Source organism: Lontra canadensis, unplaced genomic scaffold, assembly GCF_010015895.1.
Source record: "Lontra canadensis isolate GAN:19392208 unplaced genomic scaffold, GSC_riverotter_1.0 scaffold52, whole genome shotgun sequence".
In the NCBI taxonomy this organism is placed as follows: domain Eukaryota; kingdom Metazoa; phylum Chordata; class Mammalia; order Carnivora; family Mustelidae; genus Lontra; species Lontra canadensis.
The window spans coordinates 13,972,795-14,000,699 of NW_022631046.1; the positions used below are offsets into that span (position 1 = coordinate 13,972,795).

Consider the following 27,905-nt stretch of genomic DNA (forward strand, 5'->3'; position numbering starts at 1 on the left):
TCTGCCTTTGGCTCAGGTCATGATCCCAGGGTCCTGGGATGGAGCCCCGCATCAGGCTCTCTGCTCAGCGGGAAGCCTGCTTTCTCCTCTCTCTCTCTCTCTGCCTGCCTCTCTGCCTACTTGTGATCTCTGTCTGTCAAATAAATAAATAAATAAATAAATAAATAAATAAATCTTTTTTAAAAAATGATTTAAATTGAATAAATATTAAATAAAATTCAAATCTAATTCCTTAGTGGTAATGGACACATTTCAAGTGCTCAGAAGCCACGTCATTATAGATTATAGAACATTTCCATGAACATGAAGTTAGCCCAGTCATTAAACAAGTATGTTTTTTAAAGATCTACTAGGTAAGACAGTATTTTAGCAGATAGGGATAGCAATGTACCAAATGAATTCCTGCTCTCATATAACTTACATTCCACTCAATAAATAAGAAAGAATATAGTATATCAAAAGGTTCTAAGCATTCACTGAGAATAATAAAGCAGGGTTAGGAAGAAAAGGAGCTGTTGAGGATGGGAGAAGAATGGATGGACAAAAATCTCTAAAAGGGGAGATTTGATCAGAGACTTGCTAAAAGTAATGAATCGAGGCATGGGGATATTTGAGGAAAGTGAATTCCAAGCAAAAGGAGTAGCAAATAAAAATGCCGAGACAGGAGTATGCCTCTGACAGGAGGCCAGAGTGAATGATGCAAAGAGGGAGAATAGCAGGAAATAAGGACAGAAAAAAGCAAAGAACAACATCATGCCGGACTTCATAAGCCCCAGGAAGGACCTTGGTAATTTTAATTGGCTTGAAAAAGGAATCCAGTGGAGGGTCATTAGCTGGGAAGTTATTTGATATAAATTACATTTTTAAAATGGCACTCTGGTTGATGACTGGACAATAGTGTAGGGAAACAGAGGCAGAAGGCACACAACTTAGAAATTAATTATAGTAATTCAAGCAGAAATTAATTATAGTAATTCAAGCAGATTCAAGTGCTAGTGTTATAGATGGTGGGAAAGGTCCAACTCTGGTTATCTCTTAGAGATAGAGCTGATGGGTTTCAGGTGAGCTATTACTTTTTTATTTCAAAGACAAGACAATTCTCTTTAACTGGTTATTTTCCATAGAGCTTGCTCTTATTTTATGAACTCAAAATCCTATCATGTATCTGTAAAACTCTCCACTTTCCTTTAGCATCAACTGTATTACTCATTTATTTGTTGTCTCTTACTGATTTTTGAAGTAGGCATTTTGTCATTTCAGCCATCCAACATCAGAATCCCTTGCTGTATTTGAAGAATTTTATACTTTGAGCGTTTTGGGGAGTAAAATCTGCTTCCTTCAATAAATGTTAGAAAATGCTACCAAAATGTCCAGATCTTTTCCATGTATGGACCCAACTACTGCCAATCAAATTGTACTCACCCTAGATTTTCCTAAGATACTAAAGAAGGAAAGGAAGAAAACTTTTTCTGGGGACAGCAGCAGTAACAGAAGAGGCAAGGTCAAGTTCCTAAGTAAAAAAGCTCAAAAACTGCTGGCTGCAGCAGCTGCAGTAAAGCTGAATTTACTCAAAAATAGTGACAATGGTGCAAAATGTAAAACCAACTGTCCAGTGTCGGGTAGCACTGTTTCCCATCACACCAGATCACACTGTGCAGTGGTTTGGGGGCATGGATCTAGAAGATAAACCGTGAGCCTGGTTCCCCAGATCGCTCATGATTCTAAAATATATATTTAAGAGCTTTGTTAAAAAATAATTCACATGGCCCATTTATCCAGTTAGAGTACGTGACCCATAGGTTTTTAGTATGCTCACCAACAGTAACACCATCACCACGATCAATTTAAGAACTTTTTTTTTTAAAGATTTATTTATTTATTTGGGAGAGAGAGAGAAAGAGAGTGAACAAGCAGGGAGAGGGACAGAAGAAGACTTCCTGCTAAGCAGGGAGCCCAACACAGGGATAGATCCCAAGATTCTGAGATCACAACCTGAGCCAAAGGCAGACAACCAACTGAACCCCCCAGGTGGCCAGAACATTTTCATCACCCTCAAAATCCACCGTATCTATTAGCAGTCTCTCCCCATTCCTCTCCATCCTACCCACAAGCCCTAGGCAACCACTAACTTACTTTCTGTCTTTACAGATTTGCCTCCTCTGGGCATTTCATGTAAATGGAATCATATAATATGTGGTCTTTCATGAATGGCTTTCTTCATTTAGCAAAATGTTTTCAAAGCTTCCATGCTGTAATATGTATTAGTACTTTATTCTTTTTATTGCTGAACAAATAATCCATTATATGGATATATCACATTTTCCTTGTCCATTCATAGCATGATACTTGGGTTGTTTCTACTTCTGGGCTATTTATTATGAATGCTGTCCTTGTCAACATCAACATTTGTGTACGAGTTTTTGAGTGGACCTCTGTTTTTACTTGAGTGGAATTGCTGGGTCATAAGTAATGGTTTAACTTTCTAAGTTACTGCCAAATTATTTCCCAAGCACCCACACCATTTTACAAGCCCAGCAATGTAGGAGGGTTCCAATTTCTGCACATCCTCCCACCACTTGTTATCATCTTTCTGATTAGTCATCTTAGTGGGTTTGAAGTGTTAGTTCATTGTGGTTTTGATTTACATTTCTATAATGGCTAATGATGTCAAGCATTTTTTCATGTGCTTTTAGCCAGCCATTTTTACATATTCATCAAAGAATTATCTGTTCAAATCTTTGCCTATTTTAAAATTGGGTTATTTATCTTTTTCAGTTTCTGTTCATTTGTTTTTCAAGGAACAATTATTAACAATGTAGATAACATATACTTATCTAACATGGTATTTTTTTTATCACTGAAGCTAAAGCAAAACATCCTGTTCACTGGGTAAAAAGGGCCTGCTTAATGTGTGTACACTGCAGTGCAATATAAAAAATACAAACTAATTATAATTTCAGAACTTCAGAATTTGAGTGTTAGCATTCCCTTTTTTCACATGGGAAAAGAAAATACTTTTGAAAATCATTTGAAGGGCACCTGGATGGCTCAGCTGGTTCAGCAGCTGCCTTCAGCTCAGGTCACGATCCTGGAGTCCCAGGATCCAGCCTCTCATTGGGCTCCCTGCTCAGCATGGAGTCTGCTTCACCCTCTGCCCCTCACCTTGCTTTTACTCTCTAATAAATTTTTAAAAATCTTAAAAAAGAAAAAGAAGAAAGAAAATCACTTGAAGCTTGGAAAAATTCCATAGCTATATTCTTAGGATCACTGTGTAGGGTCTTTATGATTCATATGAGACAAGGGGAGCTTTGAATCAAAATTTCAGAGAAGACATTCCAGTCTGCATGATCTCATTAGTCAGGAGAATGTTGCTGGCAATCACAGTGCAGAAGCAAAGAAGCTGTCTCTTTACAAAATAGTTACCCCATATGCCTACTTCGGCTGCTACCATTGGCTCACCTGTGTTCAAGTTCATACCCACAAGTCGACCTGATTCTGAACTTTAACATTTCCCGAAGGTCAAAACCAGAGTTCTGAGCAAGAACCTTGGGAATAATGAGCAGTGCATCAGCAAATGTTTGAACTCCCAAGTTAGGCCTTGCTCTTTACACTGGACTTATATTTAATCTGGCTTCTGTTTGTCATTATTACTTCACTGCACCAGTACCTGGAACTACACAGCCATCATCAATAGCATTTTTAACAGCCCTCAAACCGTCTCCTATTGCATCTTTGCTTTGAGTGAGTGTGTGCTTATTTGACTCTTTGACCAACAGTGTGACAGATTGAAGATTGTTTTATTTCTATTCTCCAATGTATACTAATAGACAAGTCCTGCATGTCCCAAACAATCAAGATTTAGGTCATTAAAAGAATTTAGAGCTACTCCACCACAAGTGAGACTCAGCCTTTCCATATTCCTCCTTTCAGGTCTACACAAAGCTACTATGCTTTTTTTGGCAATGGCTTCTAAGGAAAAGGGGTCAATTCCTTTTTGATTAATAAAAAAAAATCCTTTATCTGAATCACTCAGACTTCCTTTTCCATTTCTATTATTTTTTTAACTCGATCTTCAATGAAGTTTCTTTCAGCTTTTACAAGCTTCTCTCTTCTGTACACTTATTTTAAAAAAAAGCTAGAATTCACTTTTATTTTTTCATATTCTAATGACACACTGTGTATGAGGATGTATACATTTTCTACTTTTTTCATATCAGGATGCCATACCCCATGGTCCAAAACAAAACTTCCGTTTAAGCTTGTATTAGTCTCAGATTTATGTTCACCTCCATGATCTCAAAGATGAAGAGGTCAATAGGCTCATCTTGTTTTTTAAGGCCAAAATGGAGTCCACCTCAGCCTCTGTTAAGACATCAGCAAATTCAGCATGGACTTTAGTATGTAGAGATGTTCTGGCCACATCTCTAAGTATTTCCCTGTCCATTTCTTTGCTTACTTTGACTTTTCCAAAAACTGAAGTACCTTTTCCTTTACAGCTTCATAGTCTTCTATTATTATCCTGGGATGAAGACTTTCAGAAATGTGGAGATCCACCTATTTCAGTAGCCCTCCAATGATCAGGACACTGGAAGTATAACCATCACCAGTTATGTCATCCTGGGCTGTTACTACTTTGATTATTGAGGAGGCTGCTGGGTGTTGAATTTGCATTTCATAAAAGAGCACACTGCCATCTTTAGTAAGCTTAATGTCTCCAGCACCAGAAACAAGCATCTTCATGATGCCATTAGACCCCAAGTTGGTCCTCAGCACATCCTGCAGCCTCTGGGCCACACTGATGTTGACCGCCATGGCCTTCTGGGCTCAGGCCACCTCGGTCATGGGGTTCAGTCTTCAGAGCCACCACAGCTAATCAGCACAGGAAGAGGAGAAGACCCGGCATGCAGAGTGCCCCAAAACATCTCCTTATCTTTTCCAGTTTTGCGTTAGAAGAGTTCTTTATATAGTCTGGAACCAGGCCCTTACCAGATATATGACATAAATATTTCTTCCATCCTATGGGTTGTCTTTTCATGTTCCTGATAGTATCATTTGTGGCATAAAAGTTTTAAATTCTGATGAAGTCCAATTCATCTACACTTTTCTTTTGTTATTTATGCTTTTGGTGTGGTATCTGAGAAGGCTTCCTAAGCCAGGGCCATTAAGATTTATTCTTATGTCTTCTTTTAAGAGTTTTATATAGGTTTATCTCTTACTTTAAGATTTCTGATCCACAAAGAGTACATTTTTGTGGATGATATAAGGAAGAGGTCTAGCTTCAATCATATGTATATCATGTAGTTTTAGCACCATTTGTGGAAAAGCCTATTCTTTCCCACATTGAATTGTCTTGGCACCACTGTCAAAAATCAGTTAATTATAAGTGTTAAGAGTTTATTTCTAGTCTCTTAATTTTATTCCATTCCAATAGTCTTTATAAAACTCCTTTTCTATTCAATTAGCTAGAGTATATTTCTTGCTTACAATCATGACTACTGGGGCACCTGGGTGGTTCAATTGTTAAGTGTCTGCTTTTGGCTTGGATTGTGGTCCTGGGGTCCTGGGATTGAGCCCTGCATGAGGATCCCTGCTTGGCAGGGAGCCTGCTTCCGTCTCTCACTCCCCCTGCTTGTGCTCCCTCTCTTGCTGTGTCTCTGTCAAGTGAATAAATAAAATCTTTAAAACAACAACAACAACAACAACAAACATGACTACTGCCTGTTTACAATCATCAAATATTTGAGTACTGTTGGATGTATGCTTAACCCATTTTCTTGACTATGGTTGTTTTTTTTTTTGATGTGCCATAGTTGATGGGCAGTGATTGGGTGGGAGGGAGAGGGTGTGCTGCTGGGGTGAGAGATACCAAATTTTGTCAAAAGGATATAACACAATCATTCCCTTCGTGGGGCCTGGCAGCAGCAAAATCTATCCTCCATGTTTAAGTGAAAACCTCCCTGAAGTCTGCTATTTGGTAGAAGGACAGGAAAGGGTCCCAAAAAGAAGTGCCAACATTGTTCACCCTATTGCCTCAGGGATCTATTCTAATTTCAGCACTCTTTTGGGAAGATTTCTCCACATTTGTATTCATTTATAAACAGGAACTAGGGGTAAACAATCAGCATATAAATTATTTAATTTTAAATTTCAGCAGGAATTCAATTACAATGTTTTTCATATATCTACCTCTGATATGAAAAGAGCCATCATCATTTCTCTCCACCACAAGATGGTCAATATGAACAGTTACAGGAGCTGGTTCAAGGGATATTGTACTACTACGAGGACTGTCATCCTACAGAAAGGAGAAACATCAGCACATTGTTAGTGAAGTAAATGGTAAAATTAATCATTTCCTTAACAAATGTTACCTCAGTCAATATTTTTAATGAGTTAGAAATTAATCTTTATATTCTTCAGTTGATAGTGAAAAACTGCCTATTCTATTTCTATGTTTTTCTAATTTCTAAGAAGGATCTCTTCATCATTCCCCCATAAAGACTACAAATGCACAAATGCATTTCAATAAATGCTAGTAGAGTATATACTGTAGAGATGACATATTTCTGGACATGAATCAAAGTCCAGGTAAACAAAGTAAACATTTACAACATGAAAACATAAAAATACTTATTAACATACTTTTAAATTAATTTTTGTGTTAGAAACTTGTATCTTCATTGGCATCACTGTTGCAACAGTTTCATCTTCCAAAAAATGTTGAATATTAGTAAGAGAAGATGTAAAAAACTCAGTGCTAAAGTTTTCTATATGGCATTGCAGAAATCCATTTTTTTCTGCAAGCAAAGAGTGTATTACAGCACCAGGCCCACTCTCAAATCTCAGAGTAATCTCAGGAGAGGATTTGGAATGAATTACAGATTTATGATCTGAACCTACAGAAAAAGAACACATAAAAATTATAACTTATAGCACTATTCAAAAGTGTCACTCTCAATTATTTGTCATTAAGACACTATTGTCATGTTGTACAATGTTGAAGCAATAATATCTTAAAGTTTTAATATTTACCTTTAATTTAAGTGATATTTACAGTACATGTACAGTATACCACACACAACCCTAACTTCAATTTTTATAGATGACCTTCCACTGAAGTAATGTTGACTTGTTTATATATTCTATTTCTTTGGTACCATGCAAACATATGCCATGATATAAATCTGATATGATGCATACCTAAGAGACTTACAATCCATCTTATTATATACCTATTATACATCTATAAGATAATGGACAACTGTAATAAAGAAAAAATGATGGCATTTAGAGTGATTCTTAAGCCATCTCTCAAGAAGTAACAAAAGTCTGAGGTTTTACATTTTTCTCATTAAAATTAGGTCCTTAAATAATTAGAACAGTAAATAGACAAGACCTCATTAAAATGCCTCTACTAGAAGACAATTTTAAAACTGAAATTGTAGCAAAGGATATATATAAATATACAGCAAATATATATATATATACACACACACATACACACACACACACACACACACATATATATACACGAATTTATATTTATATAAATATGCCTTGGCCTTATTCCAAAAAAGAATCTGAGGTGGCTCACAGAGATAAAACACTGAATTCAAAAACAAATTTTAAAATTTCAATATAGCACCCATAGAATATCTGATCTAAAAAAAAAAGTTTTCAATGCAACCACTTAAGTGAACTGACCCTCATAGTAAGTATTTTGTTTATTTTATAATACCTAGCTCCAAAAAGAACAGGAGGCAACAAGTTTATGGCATAATTATATAAAAAATAAGTAAGCAATGGAAAAGGATAAAAGAGAAATGGATGGATAGCAAGATTAATAACTCTAAACACATTATTTACTTTTCTGTGCCACAGGTGAACCAAAAATGAACTTTCTAGCAGCAAAGAGAAAAATATGATCAGTTCCACAATTCTCAGAGCCCCATGAGTTAAAAACAAACTAAATGTTCTGGAAAAGTGAAACTGTTTCAGTTACTGAAGTATCGAATTTATCAGTCTGCGTGGTCTATGAAGACCCTACTAATTAAATTCATGATGGGGAGATGTTTATTTTCCCTCAGCATGGATGCGAATACTTCAGACTTAGATAAGTCAAATGTAACAAATGTAAACATATTTGTGAAGGGAAGGGGATGTAAGAAAATAAATATACTTATATTTATGTACCAAGGACAGATCTCCACACACAACCCATAATGGAGAGTTGTTTTTGTAACTTTATTTCAGGTACAGAATGATGTTTAATCAATGTTAGTACTAGGGATGAACATTCAAAATAAATAAATAATATAGATACAAGAAAGAGTTCAAATAAAACTCTAAAGAATTTTAACAATTAAGAACTCAGATTTTTTAAAAAATAAAAGGTAAAATAGCCACAAATTGATAATGGTTAGTGTTCTTTCCTATATCAAGACAAATAAGAGTTAATTAATTTGTCTATTTAATAATAAGAGCAATCAGGAACAACTTGGTAAATGTGAGTTTGTCCTGGTTTTTATCTACTTATCTACTATCTGTATATATATATAGAAAGAGAGATACCCACTCACTCTAAGGACCTGAGAGCCAGAAATAATTTCAAACAAAAACATTATTTACTTGGAGCAGAGATCTTCGTCAAAACTCATTCCTCTCTTCTACCTTTTATGCCATGAAACTATTACATAAAGGTCTTCCTATTAAAGAACTCCAAAATCCACACATTATAGAAAACCAAAAACAAAAGCAAAAACAACTTTGCAATTTTAATTGGTCACGTCAGAGTAACAGCAGACATAAATCCTTGTTCATATGGCTTATTGTTTGAAATGTTCAAACTAAACTATTTTTTCCTCCCTTTCCTTTTATCCCATTTCCCTTTGCTCCATTCCTTTTCTTTGTTTTCTTCTTTTTTGTTTTTAGTTTATCTATAACAGCCAACTGAGACAGTTGAGAAAAATAGGCATTAGCATTGACTATACAACCCATATATACTAGGCATTTCAAAATGATTTCTTCAGTAAGGAATAACACGAAACAAACTAAAAAGACATGGTACTAAGTGACCCATAAAAATAAGCAAAAACAACTGAGCAACTGGACATAATTTTAAGAGTGCACAATTTGAAGAGTGTTTGGGTTGGGAATAGAACAGAGTCTAGGTTTTGAAATTTCTTTTGTCCACTATGAAACCTTTCCAGTTATATATTTAGCTTCCTCTATTTTGCATGCTACTGGGATTTATACTTCTAGTACAAAATTCTTGCAATTTTTTTAACAGATACATTGTAAACTGCAAGGCCTATACATAGAAAAAAGCCAGGAGACAATTTTTTCGATGATGCTGGTTTAAAGACAAACGGCACATTTACCTGCAATTCCCAGATGTGAGGTGATAGCATACTTATTTGATATCATGCAGGACTATGTATTTCAACATGTTATGTATCAGATTTAGCATTCTGTATATATAGCAAAGAAAAATATTACAGCTCAGTGACTTTTTAAAGTCTTAAAAAATTGAAAATTATCATTTCAAATGCTTAGGAGAACTATTCTAATAAATCAGTTTCTTCGAATGACTGAAAACCATGAGTGATAACTCCATATAAACTTTGAAAAAGGGATGGTTTTATGTGGTTTCCTCTTCATACACTGCATGTTTTGTTGTTCACAATTCTTTCTGTCCAAGTGAATGTGCTGATCTTGGAATGAAGGATTGTAAGAACATGATACATAATTTTTCCAAACACCAAGTATGATGCTAGATTCAGGAAATGTTTGCTTATAAGCAAGATAATGGAATATAAAAACGGACATTTATTCCAGCATAGAACTAAGTTTGACATTCTAGGATTATCTTATTCTTTTCATATAGAAAAGAGCTCAGTTTTCTTAAACCTATTATATCAAAGAATGAGAAGACCAAAAAAGATGACACTTAACCAAACAAAAAGAAGTTAGAGAATACATCTTCAACACATATTTCTAATAACAAGCAAAATACTTTATGAAAATAATCTAAAAGAAATCTCTTACATTATTATAACAAATGTAATTTTCCTTGAATTCATTTATAGCAAAGATAAAACTGCTAAGGAAACATATATATGAAAAACAAAAAAAGTTTAAATCATATTAAAGCCTTACCTACTGGACGATTACACAGGTAATGCCGAAGACTGATATTGCCTAACTGATCTGGTGTCACTTGGTCCACTTGAAGACAGATTTCCATATCTTCCCCTCGGATGTCAATTTCCCCATTAACACCAGTAATTTTAAACACCACAACTGACATCTAATAATGATTGCATAAATAATATTAGCATACCAAGCAATTCAAACAAAATTTAAGAAATGACACAGGAAACTACTATAACCTCTAAAAACAAAATTGTGACCTAATATAATAGAAAATATACTTTTGACCAAGAAAACATGGTTATACATTATAGTGACAAACTTCAGCTTCCCTTCTTCCTATTCAGTCAAGAGAGAATTTTTTAGGTCACAAAGATTAATTATATGACATTTCTGTATGAAATTATTTTCACTGAAGGCTGAACATATTTTCTAAGTCATCTGTAAGAACATTTCACTAGGTGGGAAGGGCTTAAATCAGTAACATACTTCTTTTGTGGAAAGTTCCTCATAAGGACTGACTACTATCAACCATCAAACTTGTTTTCCAAAATGTATTTAAATGGAACAATAATAAAGGTCAAAAAATAAAAGATGGAAAAAGACAGAAATTCCTTCCTCAGTGCAAGAAAAACAGATTTAGAGAAGCGAAATTCAGAGAAAAACAATTCAATAAGAAGGAAGGAAGCAGCGTCAAGAGTGGAAAGAGCAAAGTGAATTACTACTACTATGGCAATTCACTTTAGATATTAATGTCTTGAAATGTGCCCATATTAAATACGAAATAAAGGTAAATCAGCCTTGTGGCTGGCATTTCTCTTCACAAAATCTCTTTGAAATGATTACCAGGTCTTGATTTTCTTGAGCACCCTCTGAATTTGTACTGATGGCATCTGGAGAGGTTTCACCAAAATTCTGTAGATTTGCACTAGCATTTGCACTCTCTGCAAGGCTCTGGTAATTTGTAGTCACGTTCTTCTTAACACCTAAAGTAATAAAGAAACTAACAAATTAAAATCAGTTTTACACATGATCCAAATATGTTACATTTATCTAATCAATATGGGGCATCCCTTCAACTCTTTCTCAAGCAAAGGCTTATATGAAAGATAATAGGCGGGGGTGCCTGGGTGGCTCAGTGGGTTAAGGCCTCTGCCTTTGGCTCAGGTCATGATCCCAAGGTCTTGGGATGGAGCCCAGCATCAGGCTTTCTGCTCAGCAGGGATCCTGCTTCCTCCTCTCTCTCTCCCTGCTTCTCTGCCTACTTGTGATCTCCGGTCTGTCAAATAAATAAAATCTTAAAAAAAAAAAAAAAAAAGATAATAGGTGGGGCATCTGGGTGGCTCAGTGGGTTAAGCCTCTGCCTACGGCCAGGTCCTGATCTCAGGATCCTGGGACTGAGCCCCGAGTCGGGCTCTCTGATCAGTGGGGAGCCTGCTTCTCCCTCTCTCTCTGCCTGTTGAGCTCCTCACTCGTCCCTGCTTGTGTTCACTCACTCTCTGGCAAATAGATAAATAAAATCTTTAAAAAAAAAAAAAGATAGGCAAAGAAAAATTAAATTCTGATTAGCTAGCAAATATTAAGAAATAACGTCCACAATAAAATGTTAGAGATACTAAAGCCCTAATCTTAGTATGAAAAGAAATCTAAAACACTGACCACTGCTTCCTCATTGCTGGCAGAGTGCTAGAGTAGCAGGTTCCTAGTCAGCCAGCTTTCGCCTCCGTAGGCCATCCTACTTTGAACAGTCCCAGTTTAACCACTTCATTTCCCCTTTCAGTAGCCTACAATAACTTCTAATTATCATCTACATGAAGTTAATGCCACTACTACCAATGTGATCATCCTCCATTCTTACCTACCTGCCTTAATTTCTCAGTGTGCTGTATCTCATTATTTCTCAAACTCTGTGGTCAAAGACAATCTTAAAAAAATTCTGTGCCCATCACAGACCAATACTTAAAAAAAAATACCATAAAAATGAATTACTACAAAAAGTGCATTGGAAAAGTGCAAGTCTTAGCGAAATAAGCCAATCAGAGAAAGACAACTATCATATGATCTCCCAGATATGAGGAAGTAGAGAGGCAATGTGGGGGGTTTGGAGGGTAGGAAAAGAATAAATGAAACAAGATGGCATCGGGAGGGAGACAAACCATAAGAGACTCTTAATGTCACAAAACAAACTGAGGGTGGCCGGGGGGAAGGGGGTAGGGAGAGGTGGTGGGGTTATGGACATTGGGGAGGGTATATGCTATGGTGAGTGCTGTAAAGTGTGTAAACCTGGTAATTCACGGACCTATACCCCTGGGGCTAATAATACATTATATATTTATAAAAAATTAAAAAAATATTAAAATAAATAAATAAAATAAAGTGACATAGCCTCAGTTTTTAAATTATTATATAGTTAACCCTTGAACTGTGTGAATGCTAGGGGTGCTGACCTCCCATGCAGTCAAAATTCCACATATAACTTCTGACTCTCCAAAAACTTAATTACTAATAGCTTACTACTGACTGAAATCTTAATTATAAATTTATTATAAATTATAAATAGCCAATTAACCTATGTCACATGTTATATATATTATACTGTATTCTTACAATTAAAAAAAGCTAGAGAAAAGAAACATTATTTAAAAAATCACAAGGGAAATACATTTACAGAACTGTGCTGAATTTTTTTTTTTTTTAAAGATTTTTATTTATTTATTTGACAGACAGAGATCACAAGCAGGGAGAGAGGCAGGTAGAGAGAGAAGGAGGGGAAGCAGGCTCTCTGCTGAGCAGAGAGCCCGATGTGGGGCTTGATCCCAGGACCCTGGGATCATGACCTGGGCCGAAGGCAGAGGCTTTAACTCACTGAACCACCCAGGCGCCCCAGAACTGTGCTGAATTTATTGGAAAAAAAAAAAAATCCACATATAGGTGGATCTGCGCAGTTCAAACACATGTTGTTCAAGGGTCAACCGCATTTATGACTACACATTCAGCTTCTAACTCAGTGCCTGGAAACACAGTTGGTGCTCAATAAATCATCTACTGAAAGAAAACAATGTTTAAAGCCAGGGAAAAATACATATACATACAATTCCCATTTCACAGAGGGCTCTTAGAGGGTAAGAAGGCTTCCCTGATGAAACACTATATAAACTAAAGTGAAAAGAGCATTCTAGGCACAGGTACAAAGACCCTGAGGTAGAAAAAAGTTTGTCATAGTGAAGAAACTGAAGAGTGAATTTAAAGGAGTAAAGTGTACTATAGTACACCTGAAGTATAACAAACACACCGGCGAACAGCAGAACCAGTTAAGCTGGGGCCGTATCACGCAGAGCATTGTCAGTAATGTTAAGGTTTTTAAACTTAATGCCTTAAAGCAGTGAGAAGTTATCAGAATTAAAATGGGGATGAATGTGATAGTATTTACATTTTTGTTTGTTTGTCTGAAGTAAGCTCTACACCCAACGTGGGGCTTGAACTCACGACCTGGAGATCCAGTCACGTGGTTTAGACCTCGTTAGTCAGGCACTGTGATAATTACATTCTTAAGAGTTTGTGCCTACAGAACAAAGAATGAATTATAAATTGACAAGAACAGAAATGGGAAGATAGTTAGGAGCCTATGGTGGGAAGGCAGTCCCACTACATGTTTATTCAATAAATATGTATATATATTAAAAAACATGTATACACATGCATATCTACACACAAATGTGTGTGTACATATATAAACATACAAATATGTATACAAAAACACATAGAAAACCGTCTGTTAATATATATACAAGAAGTTGATGTTCCCCACTCTAGAAATAACAAAAAGTTATTTCTAGAGTGGGGAACAGTATCAAGGGCAGAGTAAGGGTGGTATTAAAGTGACACTTTCAATTTTTATTTCAGATATTTCCACAATAACTGATTTCTTTTTTTTTTTTAAGATTTTATTTATTTATTTGACAGACAGAGATCACAAGTAGGCAGAGAGGCAGGCAGAGAGAGAGGGGAAAGGAAGCAGGCTCCCTGCCAAGTGGAGAGCCCGATGCGGGGCTCGATCCCAGGACCCTGGGATCATGACCTGGGCCGAAGGCAGAGGCTTTAACCCACTGAGCCACCCAGGCGCCCCATAACTAATTTCTTTATAATGATAAAGTATTCACATATTTTTTCATATATTTCTTATAAAACTAAAAAGAACACAAAAAAACAAGAGTCTTTTCCTAATGTAAATCAATTCCTCTGACATAAAGAAAATCATCAGGGATCAGGGAAATTATTAAAAGCTCATGGTAGGGCGCCTGGGTGGCTCAGTGGGTTAAGCCTCTGCCTTCGGCTCAGGTCATGATCTCAGGGTCCTGGGATCGAGTCCCGCATCGGGCTCTCTGCTCAGCAGGGAGCCTGCTTCCCTCTCTCTCTCTGCCTGCCTGTCTGTCTACTTGTGATCTCTGTCTGTCAAATAAATAAATAAAATCTTAAAAAAAATAAAATAAAATAAATAAAAGCTCATGGTACAGGGGTACCACAATGGCTCAGGTGGTTAGATACCCAACTCTTCATTTTGGCTGAGGTCAGGATCTCAGGGTCAGGAGATCGAGCCTGCCTGGAGCCCCACGCTGGGCTGCATGCTGGGGCTAGAGCCTGCTTGGTATTCTCTGTTTCTGCTTCTCCTTTTCCTTTTGCCCCTCCTACTGCTCATGCACACACTCTATCAATAAATAAATAAATAAAATCTTTAAAAAAGAAGTCATGGTACATTTTCAAGTCAATTTGATATAGACTTTAAAAATATTTTCAAAGGAGTTTAAATGGTATTAGAAAATGATGAAAAGTGATAAAAAGCATGTTAAAAAATCATATATATATATATAGCATGACACCAAATACATACGTATATGAATATATACACAGAGTCATAGAATAAATGATGGTATTTCCAATTGCGGTAACTTTCGGTTATCTTATTATCCAAATTGTAGTTATCTGTATATATTTTCCATGTTTTCTACATTGAGTGGTATAGTCCCCTTTGTTATTTAATTTTTAGAAATAATAAGGAAACCACTGATGCTTTCTGAGAACAGTTAGGGGTATTTTCTATAGGAATACTCTTTTTAAAGTATATTTTGATCAAAAAGCAGAAATCTGCTAAGGTAGGATTTTAAACCATAAAGGGGACTGGGGAACTAGGCGACAGAGCTATCTGTGAATCTAGAATAGAGTTCTATGACCCGTGTCAGTACCTCTTCTACACATATGGTAATCATTTCCAAAGTCTGGGGATCTAGTATAACATACTGGTTGGTTAAAAGTTTAGGCTCTTGGGTCCATCTAGCTGATTTCAAAAACTGCCCCTATTTCTTCCTCACTGTATACTAATTTTTGTAAGTTTCAGTTTGTGAACCTATGAGCCTTTCCTTACCCTAAGCTGTTTTCAACATCATCAACAGCAGGCTTACTATCCTTCATTCACAAAGTAATCTGTATTTACCTATGGTCTCTTCTACTTCAGTATCTAGCAATTAATCTCTAGCTGTGGCCCATCCTTTCATTCCTGGTCACAAAGGCCCCAATGTCTTAGTGATGGGAATACATTTAATACTTTCTCAGTCATTCCTAGTGGTCTTTACTGGGGCATTAGTTGCCTCTGAGTAAAATGGGGGAATCATGTTGTTCCATCATTCATAATCATGACAGAATACTTGTTATGGAGATGAGCAAATCCAGTCCAGAAAAATTCCAGTCACAGGACACATAATTGAGAAATCATCAAGCAAATTAAGCCCATCTGACCAAAATTTCACATAAAGGAGTCTCTATGACAAGAGGCTAATAGCATTCATGTGGTTTGCTTTATGCTCTAAATGACTATATACAAATAACTGCTGGATGTGGCCATAAAAAAGAAGCAACAGAACAACCATTAGAAAGTTAGGTACAGGGCCGCCTGAGTGGCTCAGTGGGTTAAGCCTCTGCCTTCGGCTCAGGTCATAATCCCAGGGTCCTGGGATCGAGCCCCGCATTGGGCTCTCTGCTTGGCCGGGAGCCTGCTTCCCTTCCTCTCTCTCTGCCTGTCTCTCTGCCCACTTGTGATCTCTGTCTGTCAAATAAATAAATAAAAATTAAAAAAAAAAAAAGGTGAGTAGAGAATTTATTAAAAAAAAATATATATATATATAAAAAAAGAAAATTATGTACAATACTCTTTGTAGTATATAGGTATGTATGTGTGTAAATAAAATGAGTTTTTTGTGGGCTATAATTTATTATTGGATAGAATTAAAAATACTTAAACATCACTTCTAAGATTTGTATATTTATTATGAATTCTTAAACTTGTATTGCTTTACCTTTTTCCAAAAATATATGAGTATCACTTCCATCACTTTCCAACAACTGTTCTTCTAATATCATACTGTCAAGTGAAATGGTATCTAATGAAGTCTGTGAGGAGCTTCTCTTCATGTTCTTATAAGAAACACAGAGCGGAGCCACGCTGGGTGGGATACGGTCCTTAGGCTTTCCACTGTTAACAAAATTATTAGAAAAACATCACATAAAACCTATTTTTTAGGTGTTAACTCTAGCAATGCCTTATTTTATCATGAGGTTTTCGGTCCAAATACAAAATATGCCTCCCACCACACACATATGGAAAGAAAACGAAAAATCCCCCAAATTCCAAAAGTATGTTGTTACCTTAAAGATGACTGAGATGTAAATGTTCTAACAGTGGGTGCTTCTTCTTGATTGATTTCTAGGTTCTCAGAGAGTGAAGTTGTTTCTGGAAGCAAATCTTCCGCTTTAAAGACTGACTCTATGGTTTCATGTCCTCCACTACTTAAACTGTTTGAAAGTATGTTTTGATTACCATCACTATCAAAGGAAAGCAAATTTGAATCTTCTCTGTGGCTTAAAACACCATTTGAACCTGTATAAGAGGAATCCTTTCTGTCACTTGTTTCTGATCCAATTTCTCCTGATCCACTTTTACAGATAATTCCACTACTTTCATCTTCACTTATCTTCCCTAAATTTTTATCTGATAAACAATCCGGAAAAGAAATACCTTTTTGCAGATTTGTATCACTAGCTGATTTAAAAAGCAAAGGATCCTTCAAAGGCACATGGCTCAGGTCAACACTCATAGATCTGTTGTCCGACATGTGATTAACAGTTACACTCCTAATTTGATTTACACCACTACTAACTTGTTTCCTTTTTGAAGACAAAAGTTCTCCATTTTCTGTAGGCAAAGAGTCAGGAACCGTTGGGCTCACACTTTCAGCAACCGGAGACTTGAGAGTATTTCCTTGATCCACTGGATGTAGCAAAAGAGCCACTTCTGCACTTTTAAGTAAAATTCCAATACAAATGGATGCCTGACTAGCAGGAGTGCCCGTCACAGCTTCTACATCTTTCCTTAAGTTCTCCAAAAGCAGAATAAGGGACTCGTGGAGGAAAAGCAAGAGCAGATACTGGGAGTGATTGATCTGCATACTGACATGTCTATGAATGTGAACCAGGACGTGAACATCTGCATCTGACGATGAAGAGGTAAATCTTAAAAATGTATCAGAAGGTTTCTGACTACCATTTGTCAAGGGCTCAGATTCTGTACTGTAATACTCTTTCAAGAGCTTTTTCCGCTTCAGTCGGCCAGTCAGATCACTAGATTCACTCTGTGATGTATTTAGAGATACCTGATTACATGACTGTAGCTCTTTTTGTGACACTGCATACCTTGTTGGTTGGCAAATCCAGACGGAAAGAGGGAAAGAGTCTACAAAATTTACTGGTCGCCCTTTTCCACTCTTTGTCCCTTCATAATCGATCCAAAATTGAGAAAAGTACACAGCCCAAACATCTGTGGCTGCAGAAGTTTTAAGAGTGTGTTTATTCAACTTAGGAGTAATATTTCCTTTATAAACTTCATGCATTTTAGTATCTTGTTCATGGGCATGTCTCTGGAAGATTGGGTGCAAAAGATTAAAATTGTCATCAGATTTGGGGAAGCTGGTATTTGCTTTACTGAAAAAATCACAATCTTTAAAGTCTTGAAATAAAGCTTCTAGATCAGAATGTCGACAATTTGGACAATGCCTTGTATTTGTGGCAATCATTTCAGAACTCTGAATAGAAACTGCATGTGGTTGATCTTGATGACATTCAGATTTCATTTCAGAAGGAATGACAAACTGTAAGAGAAAAAACATTACTCTAACTTACAAATCCATATATATGTCTTGAAGATAAAATAATCACAAACATAATTTAGCTCAGGACTTCTTTTAGGTGTTTCCCCTCAAAATACGACTTTCCTCCAGACATAAAATATTAATTCTCCCACCAAGTATTTTTATTAAAGCAAGTAAAAGGGACTTAACTGATTAACCACTAAGACAAAAAAAAAAAAACAACCTAAAAAAATCCCCCATAAATAATGAATAGTGAACATAACATACATGCATATTTGCATACAACATATCATAAAACCAAACAAAATTTTTTGTTGTTAAAACAAAAAAATGAAACTAAATTAAATAAGTATTACTAAAAGCTTACTATACACTAAGTATATAAGTGCTAAGTTTGGAAAAAGGAACTTTTTCTTAGGTTATTTTAAATCCAAGAGATTTGGAGGATGACTGGATGGGTAAATAGAATGACTGGACAGATGTCATTAGAATGACTTCTTTTGGGATAAAACTATTAAGAAAATAAATTTAAAAGGATAGGCCAAACTCTTTGCTAAAATAATTTTTCAGAAATAATTAACCTCAGTCCTCAAAATATTCACATCAAAGAGTTCAAAGGGACTGGTTTTAAAACTGTGCAAACTGAGAGTGTAAAGATCATTACATAACTGTCTCATAGTAAAACTGTAAATGTTAAAAAATGTGTTTTTTATATTGAATACAGTAAGATCTTTGAAAAGATCTTTAAAACACTTCTGTGATGTATGAGTTTTATTCATAACCTCATTTTAAGAAGGAAATTAAAGGTATAGAAATATACCTTTAAGAGAAGAAATTAAACGTACAGAAATATAGAGTACAAGCAACACAACTAGAAACTGAAATTTTTCATCCATGTCCAAGTCTTATCCTATTTACTACACTATACTAGCTGTTTTATTTAAAAAAACTTCCCTCCTGTAGAATTGAGATATCCATGGGAATCAGATTATCAACTACTTGGCTGTAATACAAAGCAACTTTCTATTAACTTTGGATATCAGTAACAGAATAACTGTGAAAAAATTAAACACAGATCTAGTTTCATTATACTAATTACCACTTTTGAAAGAAAAATTTTATCCAGTCTGGTAAGAAGTAGGGAAAAAAAATCACTGATTTAAATTTTATTTCAGCTTACCTCCAAATGGATGAGCAGTGACAAAATAAAATAAAAGAAGGCAGAGAAAGAAGGGGGAAAACAGTCTCTTAAAGCTTTTTAAAATGAAAATCAAAATTAAAACTGAAATTTCAAAATCAAAATTAAGATTACAAGAAAGTCGATTTATATTTGAGCACCCATCTTAAATCTTGGAAATTCTAAAGCTATTAACTTCTCTAAAAACAGTTTTGTGGGGTGCCTGGGTGGCACAGTCCATTAAGCATCCAACTCTTTGTTTCAATTCAGGTCCTAACCTCAGGGTCGTGAGCTCAAGCCCCACGCTGGGCTCTGCACCCAGTGCAAAGTCAGCTTGAGACTCTCTCTGCCACTGCCCTCACCTCTCTCTCAAGTAAATAAATAAATCTTTAATAAAAAAAAGAAAAGAAAAACGGTTTTGTTGTTACAGCCACTTGTTTATATGGTACCTTTAGCATTAAGCCATCAACTCGAATATCAACATGCTCATCAGATTTTGAACTGCCATTCAACTTGTATACAGCCATAAATTGATTAAGACTCTGTTTTAAATCCAACAGAAATTGATTTAACCACAGAATACTTCTTTCATCCACAGTAAACTGTAGTGCATTCAGTTGGCTATAAAGGTTGGCCGATGGAACTGTGAAGAAAAAAAATTTTTTTTTAATTTTTACTGAACAGGTAGTCTAAATCTTCCCTGAGAGAAAACATTTTTAACAACATTTATTCTTTTTTAAATTAAGTTAATAAGGTTTTGAAATTTTATTAAAAAAACTAAAGTGACAAGTGGATGATAGGAAACATTTTTAGATAGATAAAACAAGATTTTTCTGTTTCACTAACTGAAAATATATTACTTAAACTATCTGTAGGAATACGAAGTACTGTTTAGATCTCTTTTCCTAATGTTATAGTCACCAAGAGCAAACTTCAAAAAACCTTACCTTCTTGATGAAGTATCACATCAAAGTTGTGGTCCTTAATCAGATAGTTCTGTAAGGACTTTTACTATATGCATACAATCCAAACCCTCTAAAATAAGAGAACCAATGACTAATACCTTATGAAAGTGGTAAACGAGGCAGATCTCCTTGAGAGGCCATGTACTTTTATTCTCCACTTAATCCTAACCCTAGAATAGTGCTTGGTGCAAAGTAAAAACTCAAGTAGCTAGTAAATAATAAAAAGAATATACTCTTTTTCATAGCCCCCCCCATATTAGAATGCTCAGGGGTTGGATAAATGTATTAATGCTAATTTATATTAAATAAATATTCACAATTATAGTATACATCACTTCCTGAAATCCTTTTTTTATACCCTAAAAGCCATTATCATTTTCAGAGCATCTTTATATTTTAGAGCATTTCTTATTTATAAAAAAATCTTTGATTCTAAACATTCAGACCTACTTACATTTAGTAAAGCAAACAGCAGGCATATCTAGAACTTTTTGACAGTAATAATCTAGGAAAATAAGCCCACGGTATAGGATATTACTAAAGAGACAACATTATAATTATGTCCTGAATAGGAGATTTTTGCCATTCCATTCATTCATTTATTCATTCATTCCTTCATTTTCTTTCAACAAAGATTCACTGAACACCAACTACATTTTGTGTATGGTGCTAAGCACAAAGTAATGAAAATTCTGTAGGTTTTTTATTCAAGACAGACACAGAGGCAGAAAAATTGCAATTCAAGTCTAACAGATACAGCTAATTGGGATGTGGAGGTGATTGTATTTGAAAATAGAAAGGCAGTGGGATGCTAAGGAGATCACATTTCACTCTAGAAGGTAGGAAGAAGCCCTCTCAAGTATAGACTGAAAGATGACTTCTACAGAGAGGACTCGGGAGTAAATATAGTCCCCAAGGCTACAGTAAAAAAGTAAAGAAGAACCCGGGATCTGCAGATCTGGGACAGAGAAAGAAATCTGGTGTACTAAGCAGTAGAAAAATCCACACAGTATCTAACAGCGGACTAGTGAAATAGGCTATTATACAGTTATTAGAAGTATGTAAAATAAACCTGTAGAAACCTGGAATATGCTCATGTCATCAAGGGGAAAGGACAGGATAAAAATAAAATATATAAAAGAAACACATATATTAAGAACAGGACTAGGAACACGATACTTATTGTTATGGTCTGAACTGTGTCCCCTCAAAATTGATATGCTAATAAAGTTCTAACTCAGGGTATCTCAGAATATGACTATATTTGGAGACAGAACTTTTAAAAAGGCAATCATAGTAAAAATGAGTTCACATGGGTGGGCCCAGTCCAGTATGATCAGCATCATTAGGAAACACACTGAGGAAAGACCATGTGAAAAGACAGAAATCTATAAGCCAAGAAGAGGTCTTTGAAGAAATGACCTTGCTGACACTTGATCTAGAACTTCTAGCCTCAAGAATTATGAGGAAATACATTCTTTTGTTTAAATCACCCAACTGGGGCGCCTGGGTGGCTCAGTGAGTTAGGCCTCTGCCTTCAGCTCAGGTCATGTTCTCAGGGTCCTGGGATTGAGCCCCGCATTGGGCTGTCTGCTCAGCAGGGAGCCTGTTCCCTTCTTTCTCTGCCTGCTTCTCTGCCTGCTTCTGATCTCTCTCTCTGTCAAATAAATAATAAAATAAAATCTTAAAAAAAAAAAAAAATCACCCAACCTATGGTACTTTGTTATGACAGCCTTAACAAATTCATACACTCATGTTTTAGCAGAAGTCATCTCTAAATTGTAGCCTTGGGAGCAATTTTTTATTTTTGGCATTAAAAAAATATATTACATTTACAATATTTAAAAAGTGATGTATTTTTAAAGTTGGGTAGCTTAACAAAGAGATGAAATATCAGGGCTGAAAATGGATCTTTGTACATGAGGAATGAACATACTCTATTTTTGTGTATGCTTGAATCTTTTGAATAATGAACAGTTAAATTAAACACAGTTAAACATAACCTAGCAAATCCACTCCTAAGAATCTATGGGGCTACGGTTTAAATTGCTGAGAAAGAACTTTGTATTTTGATCAGAAAAAATGTATGTATTATAAAATAAGATTATATTCCTTTGGCACATGTTAACAAAACTGACTGAAATAAATAAGTCTAGATTAGAAATCAGAAATCCTTTAAACTAGTCTTAACTCTGAAGAATTACTAGTTCAGGGATGTACTACTTAAAGAAACAATTATTTTTGAGAGGTAAGGAGGGCTGGAAACCATGGGATTTTCCAGTTATAGACAAATGGTTGTAAATATCCTAGGAAGGCACTGTAATATAGTTGGGGAATTGGGGGAAGACACACAATGAACTTTGATTTATGACCCATGCTTGAGTTTCAGCTGTGCTATATCTTACTAAAGTGCGGAGCAAATGTCCTAACTTCCTTGTTTTAGTCAGGAGGGTAGAAAAGGGAAACAAATGAGAATACACAAAAGACTGCTGAAAAGCATGAAGATGGTAAAAATCAGATCCCAAAACTTTGGCACAAACAAGAATTAATGGTTATACAGTTAAACAAAAAGGTATCACATAAACAAAGGCAAATTTTAGTTTGCAGAACTCCTGGATGATCTGAGACAATAGTATAGAAATTTGCCATTCAAAGAATACAAACATATCATTATTTTAACTTTAGGACCCCCAAATAGCTTACAAATAAAAATTCACATAACTTAAGTTGTTTCTAACTAAAGACAAGGGCCAAAGGTTATCCAAAGTATATAGCTGTGCACAAAAAAAACAGCAAAAAAAAAAAAAAAAAAAAAATTTCTCTATAGCGAAAAGAATAACTCCATTGTTAATTTTTCAATGAAATATAGAGTTTCGGGTGCCTGGGTGGCTCAGTAAGTTAAGCATCTGTCTTCAGCTCATCAAGTCCCCATCCGGCTCCCTGATCAGTGGGGAGTCTGCTTCTCCCCGATGTTTGTGATCTCTCTCTCCCACTTTCCCTCTCTCTCTCAGATAAATACAATCTTGGGGGAGGAAAAAAAAAAAGAAATACAGAGTTTTATATAGCTGAAATATAAATAGAATTTTACTAATGGGAAAAAAATGACCTTATTCTGCAAATAACCTAACTTTGCTAAATTCTTTCATTTAACAGCTATTAAGTAAAGAAATGAGTCAAACCTCTGGGATAAAATGAATCGTAAGTTCTATATGATTCCCAACATCAAGGATGCTATAACCTCGTGCACCGGGTGGCTCAGTTGATTAAGTGTCTGCGTTCAGCTCAGGTCATGATCTCCTGGTCCTTCAAACCCTGCCTCACCTCAGGCTCCTTTCTCAGTGGGGAGTCAACTTCTCTCCCTCTGCCCCATACCCCCTGCTCATGAGATCCTTCATGCTCTCTCTCTCAAATAAATAAAATATTGTTTAAGAAGATTTTTTAAAAAGGATACTGTAAGCTAGTAAGAGAACAAAATATGAATAATCAGAATATGTAAAAAATGCTATACTATACAGGCGCCCAGGTGCCTCAGTCTATTAAGCCTCTACCTTCCGCTTAGAGGTCATGATCTCAGGGTTCTGGGGTCAAGCCCTGTGTGGGGCTCCCTGTTCAGCAGGGAGTCTGCTGTTCCCCCAGTTGTGTTCTCTCTTTTTCACTCTCTCACCCACTCTAATAAAACGTTTTAAAAAAAATGCTATACTATAGTTATATATTAAGTACAAAGACAAGTAAAGAAAAATGGACTTTTGTTTCTTTCTTCACACTTATAAAACTCAAAACCTGTGGCGCCTGGGTGGCTCAGTGGGTTAAAGCCTCTGCCTTCGGCTCAGGTCATGGTCTCAGGTTCCTGGGATAGAGCCCTCCATCGGGCTCTCTGCTCAGCGGGGAGCCTGCTTCCTCCTCTCTCCCTGCCTACCTCTTTGACTACTTGTAATCTCTGTCTGTCAAATAAATAAATAAAATCATTTAAAAAAATAAAAATAAAACTCAAAACCTTAGGAAGAAAAAAACAACTTCCTAAGTAATGGACAAGTAATAAAAAAGCAGGAAACTCTCTTACTTGGAAAATCCTTTCCATCTGGATAGTAATATTCTGTGAATTCTATATAGACAGCTGACATTTCTTGTGGAAGATACAGGGATTTCTTATTGCAAGAAATCATACTCTTGGGGGAAGAACGACATTGTTCTGCTGTAGAGACCTGAAAAAAAAATAATTAAACATACTGAAGTACACTGAGTAAAGCCCTTTCCAAACAATTTATGCCACATGAACATCACGTCAAACTCCTAAAACTACTTCAAATAATTTGTTAATTTCCAATGCAAACTTTATTATATTCTTAACTTCACATTAAACTATTTTTGGTAATCCCAATCAGCTATTCAAAAAACTATAGCCTCTTTAAAGGCTTATCATATCAACTCTTTAAAATCATCCTTGCAAACTTATTTTGAGCCATAAAATATCAGAGTATTTCTGTAACAGAAGCAAGTAAACGGAATAGTCAGAACACAGATCCAGGTCCATAAGAACAGACTGCTTCCCTGGTGTGTATTTACATTAATAGTTTATTATTAAAAATTTATTATGAAAAATAATGTAGCCATATACAGAGTTTCAAGCTGGGATAATAAAAAAAATTATGGAGATAGATAATGGTGATGATGTGGTGATGGCTGTACAACTCTGTGAATAAACATGCCAGTGAATGTGACGCTTAAAAATAGTGAAATGCATCAAAACATTATGTTGCACATTTGAAACTAATGTTATATCAATTATACCTCATTTTTAATTTAATTCAATTAGCCAACACATAGTACACCATTAATTTCATAGGCAGAGTTCAATAATCCATCAGTTGTGTATAACACTCAGTGCTCATCACATCACATGCCCTCCTTAATGCCCATCACCTAATAACCCATCCCCCCATCCATTTCCCATCCAGCAATCCTGTTTGTTTCTTAGAGTTAAGTTTCTCATGGTTTGTCTCACTCTCTGATCGCTTCCAATTCAGTATTCCCTCCTTTCCCCTATGATCCTCTGCTCTATTTCTTATATACTTCTTATATTCCACATGCGAGTGAAAACATATAATTGGCTTTTCCTGACTTATTTCCCTCAGCAAATACCCTCCAGTTCCATCGACCTCAATATAATTGGTAAATATTCATAGCTGAGTAATATTCCACTATATACATACACCACCTCTTCTTTATCCTCTCATCTGTCGACAGACATCTTGGCTCTTTCAACCGTTTGGCTATTGTGGACACTGTTGCAATGAACATTGCTGTGCATGTGCCCCTTCGGATCACTACATTTGTATCTTTGTGGTAAATACCAAATAGTGCAATTGCTGGGACGTAGGGTAGCTCTCTTTTTAACTTCTTGAGGAACCTCTATACTGTTTTCCAGGGTGGCTATAGAAGCTTGCATTCCCACCAACAGTATTAAGAGGGTTCCCCTTTCTCCACATTCTTGCCAACATTTGTTGTTTCCTGTCTTGTTAATTTTAGCCATTCTGACTGGTGTAAGGTGGTATCTCATTGTGGTTTTGGTCTGTATTTCCCTGATGCTGAGTAATGTGGAGCATTTTTTCATGTGTTTCCTGGCCATCTGATGTCTTCTTTGGAGCAATGTCTATTTATGTCTTCTGCCCATTTCTTGACTAGATTATTTGCTCTTTGGGTGTTGAGTTTGATAAGTTTGTTGTGGGCACTGGTAACAAGGCCCAGTGCCTTGTTAAAATGTTTCGCAACATCACTGGTCTCTACTCACTATTTGTCAGCAGCAACCCCTTCTGGCTGTGACAACCAAAACTGCTTTCAGAAATGGCCAAATAAATGTCCCCAGGGGGTAAAATCAGCCCCAGATGAAAACCACTGATTAACATAAAAATAAATTTATATATCAGAATAAGCCATGACAATTCACACATGACAACACATATCTGAAATCATTTATTTAAGAATGTTATACATTCTGTTGTTGGTCTCAAGGATTGTAACATTAGACCATGTTTTATGATAGCCTGAATAATATAAATGGGACAATATAAACTTAGCTATGAAGTTATATTCACAAAATAGCCAATACTTGAGAGTTCAGTAAGACCAAAAAAAAAGTATTTTAGGGTGCCTGGGTGGCTCAGTGGGTTAAGCCTCTGCCTTCAGCTCAGGTCATGATCTCAGGGTCCTGGGATGGAGTCCCGCATCAGGTTCTCTGCTCAGCAGGGGCCTGCTTCTCCCCCATCTCTCTGCTTGCCTCTCTGCCTACTTGTGATCTCTCTCTATCAAATAAATAAATAACTTCTTTAAAAAAAAAAAATAAAGAAAAAGACAAAAGTATTTTAGTTTCTTCCACTAAGAGCATTGTGTAATAAGGAATTTGGCCTTCAAAGAGAGCTATGCCCTTTATCCCTGCTTCTGGGAGATAATTCTAAATTCAACTGATAGTTTGTGCTTACAGTGATTAAGAGTGGGGCTGGCCAGACCTGACAGTCTTAGTAGGCTTTAGAAGGTGGGGACTTTGGGTAACCTGGTATTAATCCATGTAGAGATTGAGTTCATCTACAAGGATAACACTTAATGCATATTGTTACATATCCATGCCAGGAAGCTATCATGTCCCGAGGACAAGAAGTTTCATATTTGGAACCCTCCTAGTCAATTCAGGTTCTCTTTCTATGGCTAAATCCAATTTATATCCTTTCCCTGTAATAAATGTAATTCTTAGTATAACTGTGTTTCTTAGTATAATTTATTTCAGTGAGTTCTTTGAGTTACTCTAATTCTTGAATCCACAAGTAGTTTAGGGGAGACTCCTGAACTTGCAGTTGCTGTCAGAAGTCTTGTGAGGATTTGGCAGTCTGGAGGACTATGCTCTTAACCTCACAGTTTGTTTAATTCTGCAAAACCATTTAAACAAAAATTAATGGACTGACATTTTCTATCCTTTCTAGTTTAGCTATTTCATAAAACTGGTCAAGATGAGGGGTTTTTGTTTGTTTGTTTGTTTTTTTAATTAGGCTTTACACCCAGCATGGAGCCCAATGCAAGGTTTGAACTCATGACCCTGAGATCAAGACATGAGCTGAGATCAAACCCAGGTGCCCCTGTTCAAGATACTTTTTTAAATAAAATGGTGACATGAGTTTGTAAGAGATGTTTGCAGAAGTATTTATCAGAAGATCTAATTAAAACATAAGGCATACCTGATATATATTGAAATCTGCAAGTCTAACGACAACAGAGCTAGACATTAACTTAGCTTTGGACTGTTGAGATAATACTGAAGGTGTTCTGGAAGTCCCTTTCAGAGCTGAGTCTTTCTCTGTGGGAAATGAAAAAACCTTTCAATTTATTGCAAAATTATTTTTATAACAGTCACTTTTTAATTATTAAAAC

General features: G+C 35.9%; 1 protein-coding gene and 1 pseudogene across 1 annotated transcript in view; both read right to left on the bottom strand.

Moving 5' to 3' along the window:
• UHRF1BP1L (UHRF1 binding protein 1 like) overlaps window positions 1–27,905 on the bottom strand; it is a gene marked incomplete at its 5' end in the record, with an annotated part of 70,767 nt that overhangs the window by 17,314 nt on the left and 25,548 nt on the right. The window contains 9 exon segments of the mRNA XM_032874157.1: window positions 6,187–6,295; window positions 6,643–6,896; window positions 10,159–10,309; window positions 10,999–11,138; window positions 16,500–16,675; window positions 16,849–18,347; window positions 19,974–20,167; window positions 24,550–24,691; window positions 27,713–27,831. Coding sequence (XP_032730048.1) covers window positions 6,187–6,295; window positions 6,643–6,896; window positions 10,159–10,309; window positions 10,999–11,138; window positions 16,500–16,675; window positions 16,849–18,347; window positions 19,974–20,167; window positions 24,550–24,691; window positions 27,713–27,831 — 2,784 coding nt within the window.
• On the bottom strand, window positions 3,248–4,955 carry LOC116877515 (annotated as a pseudogene).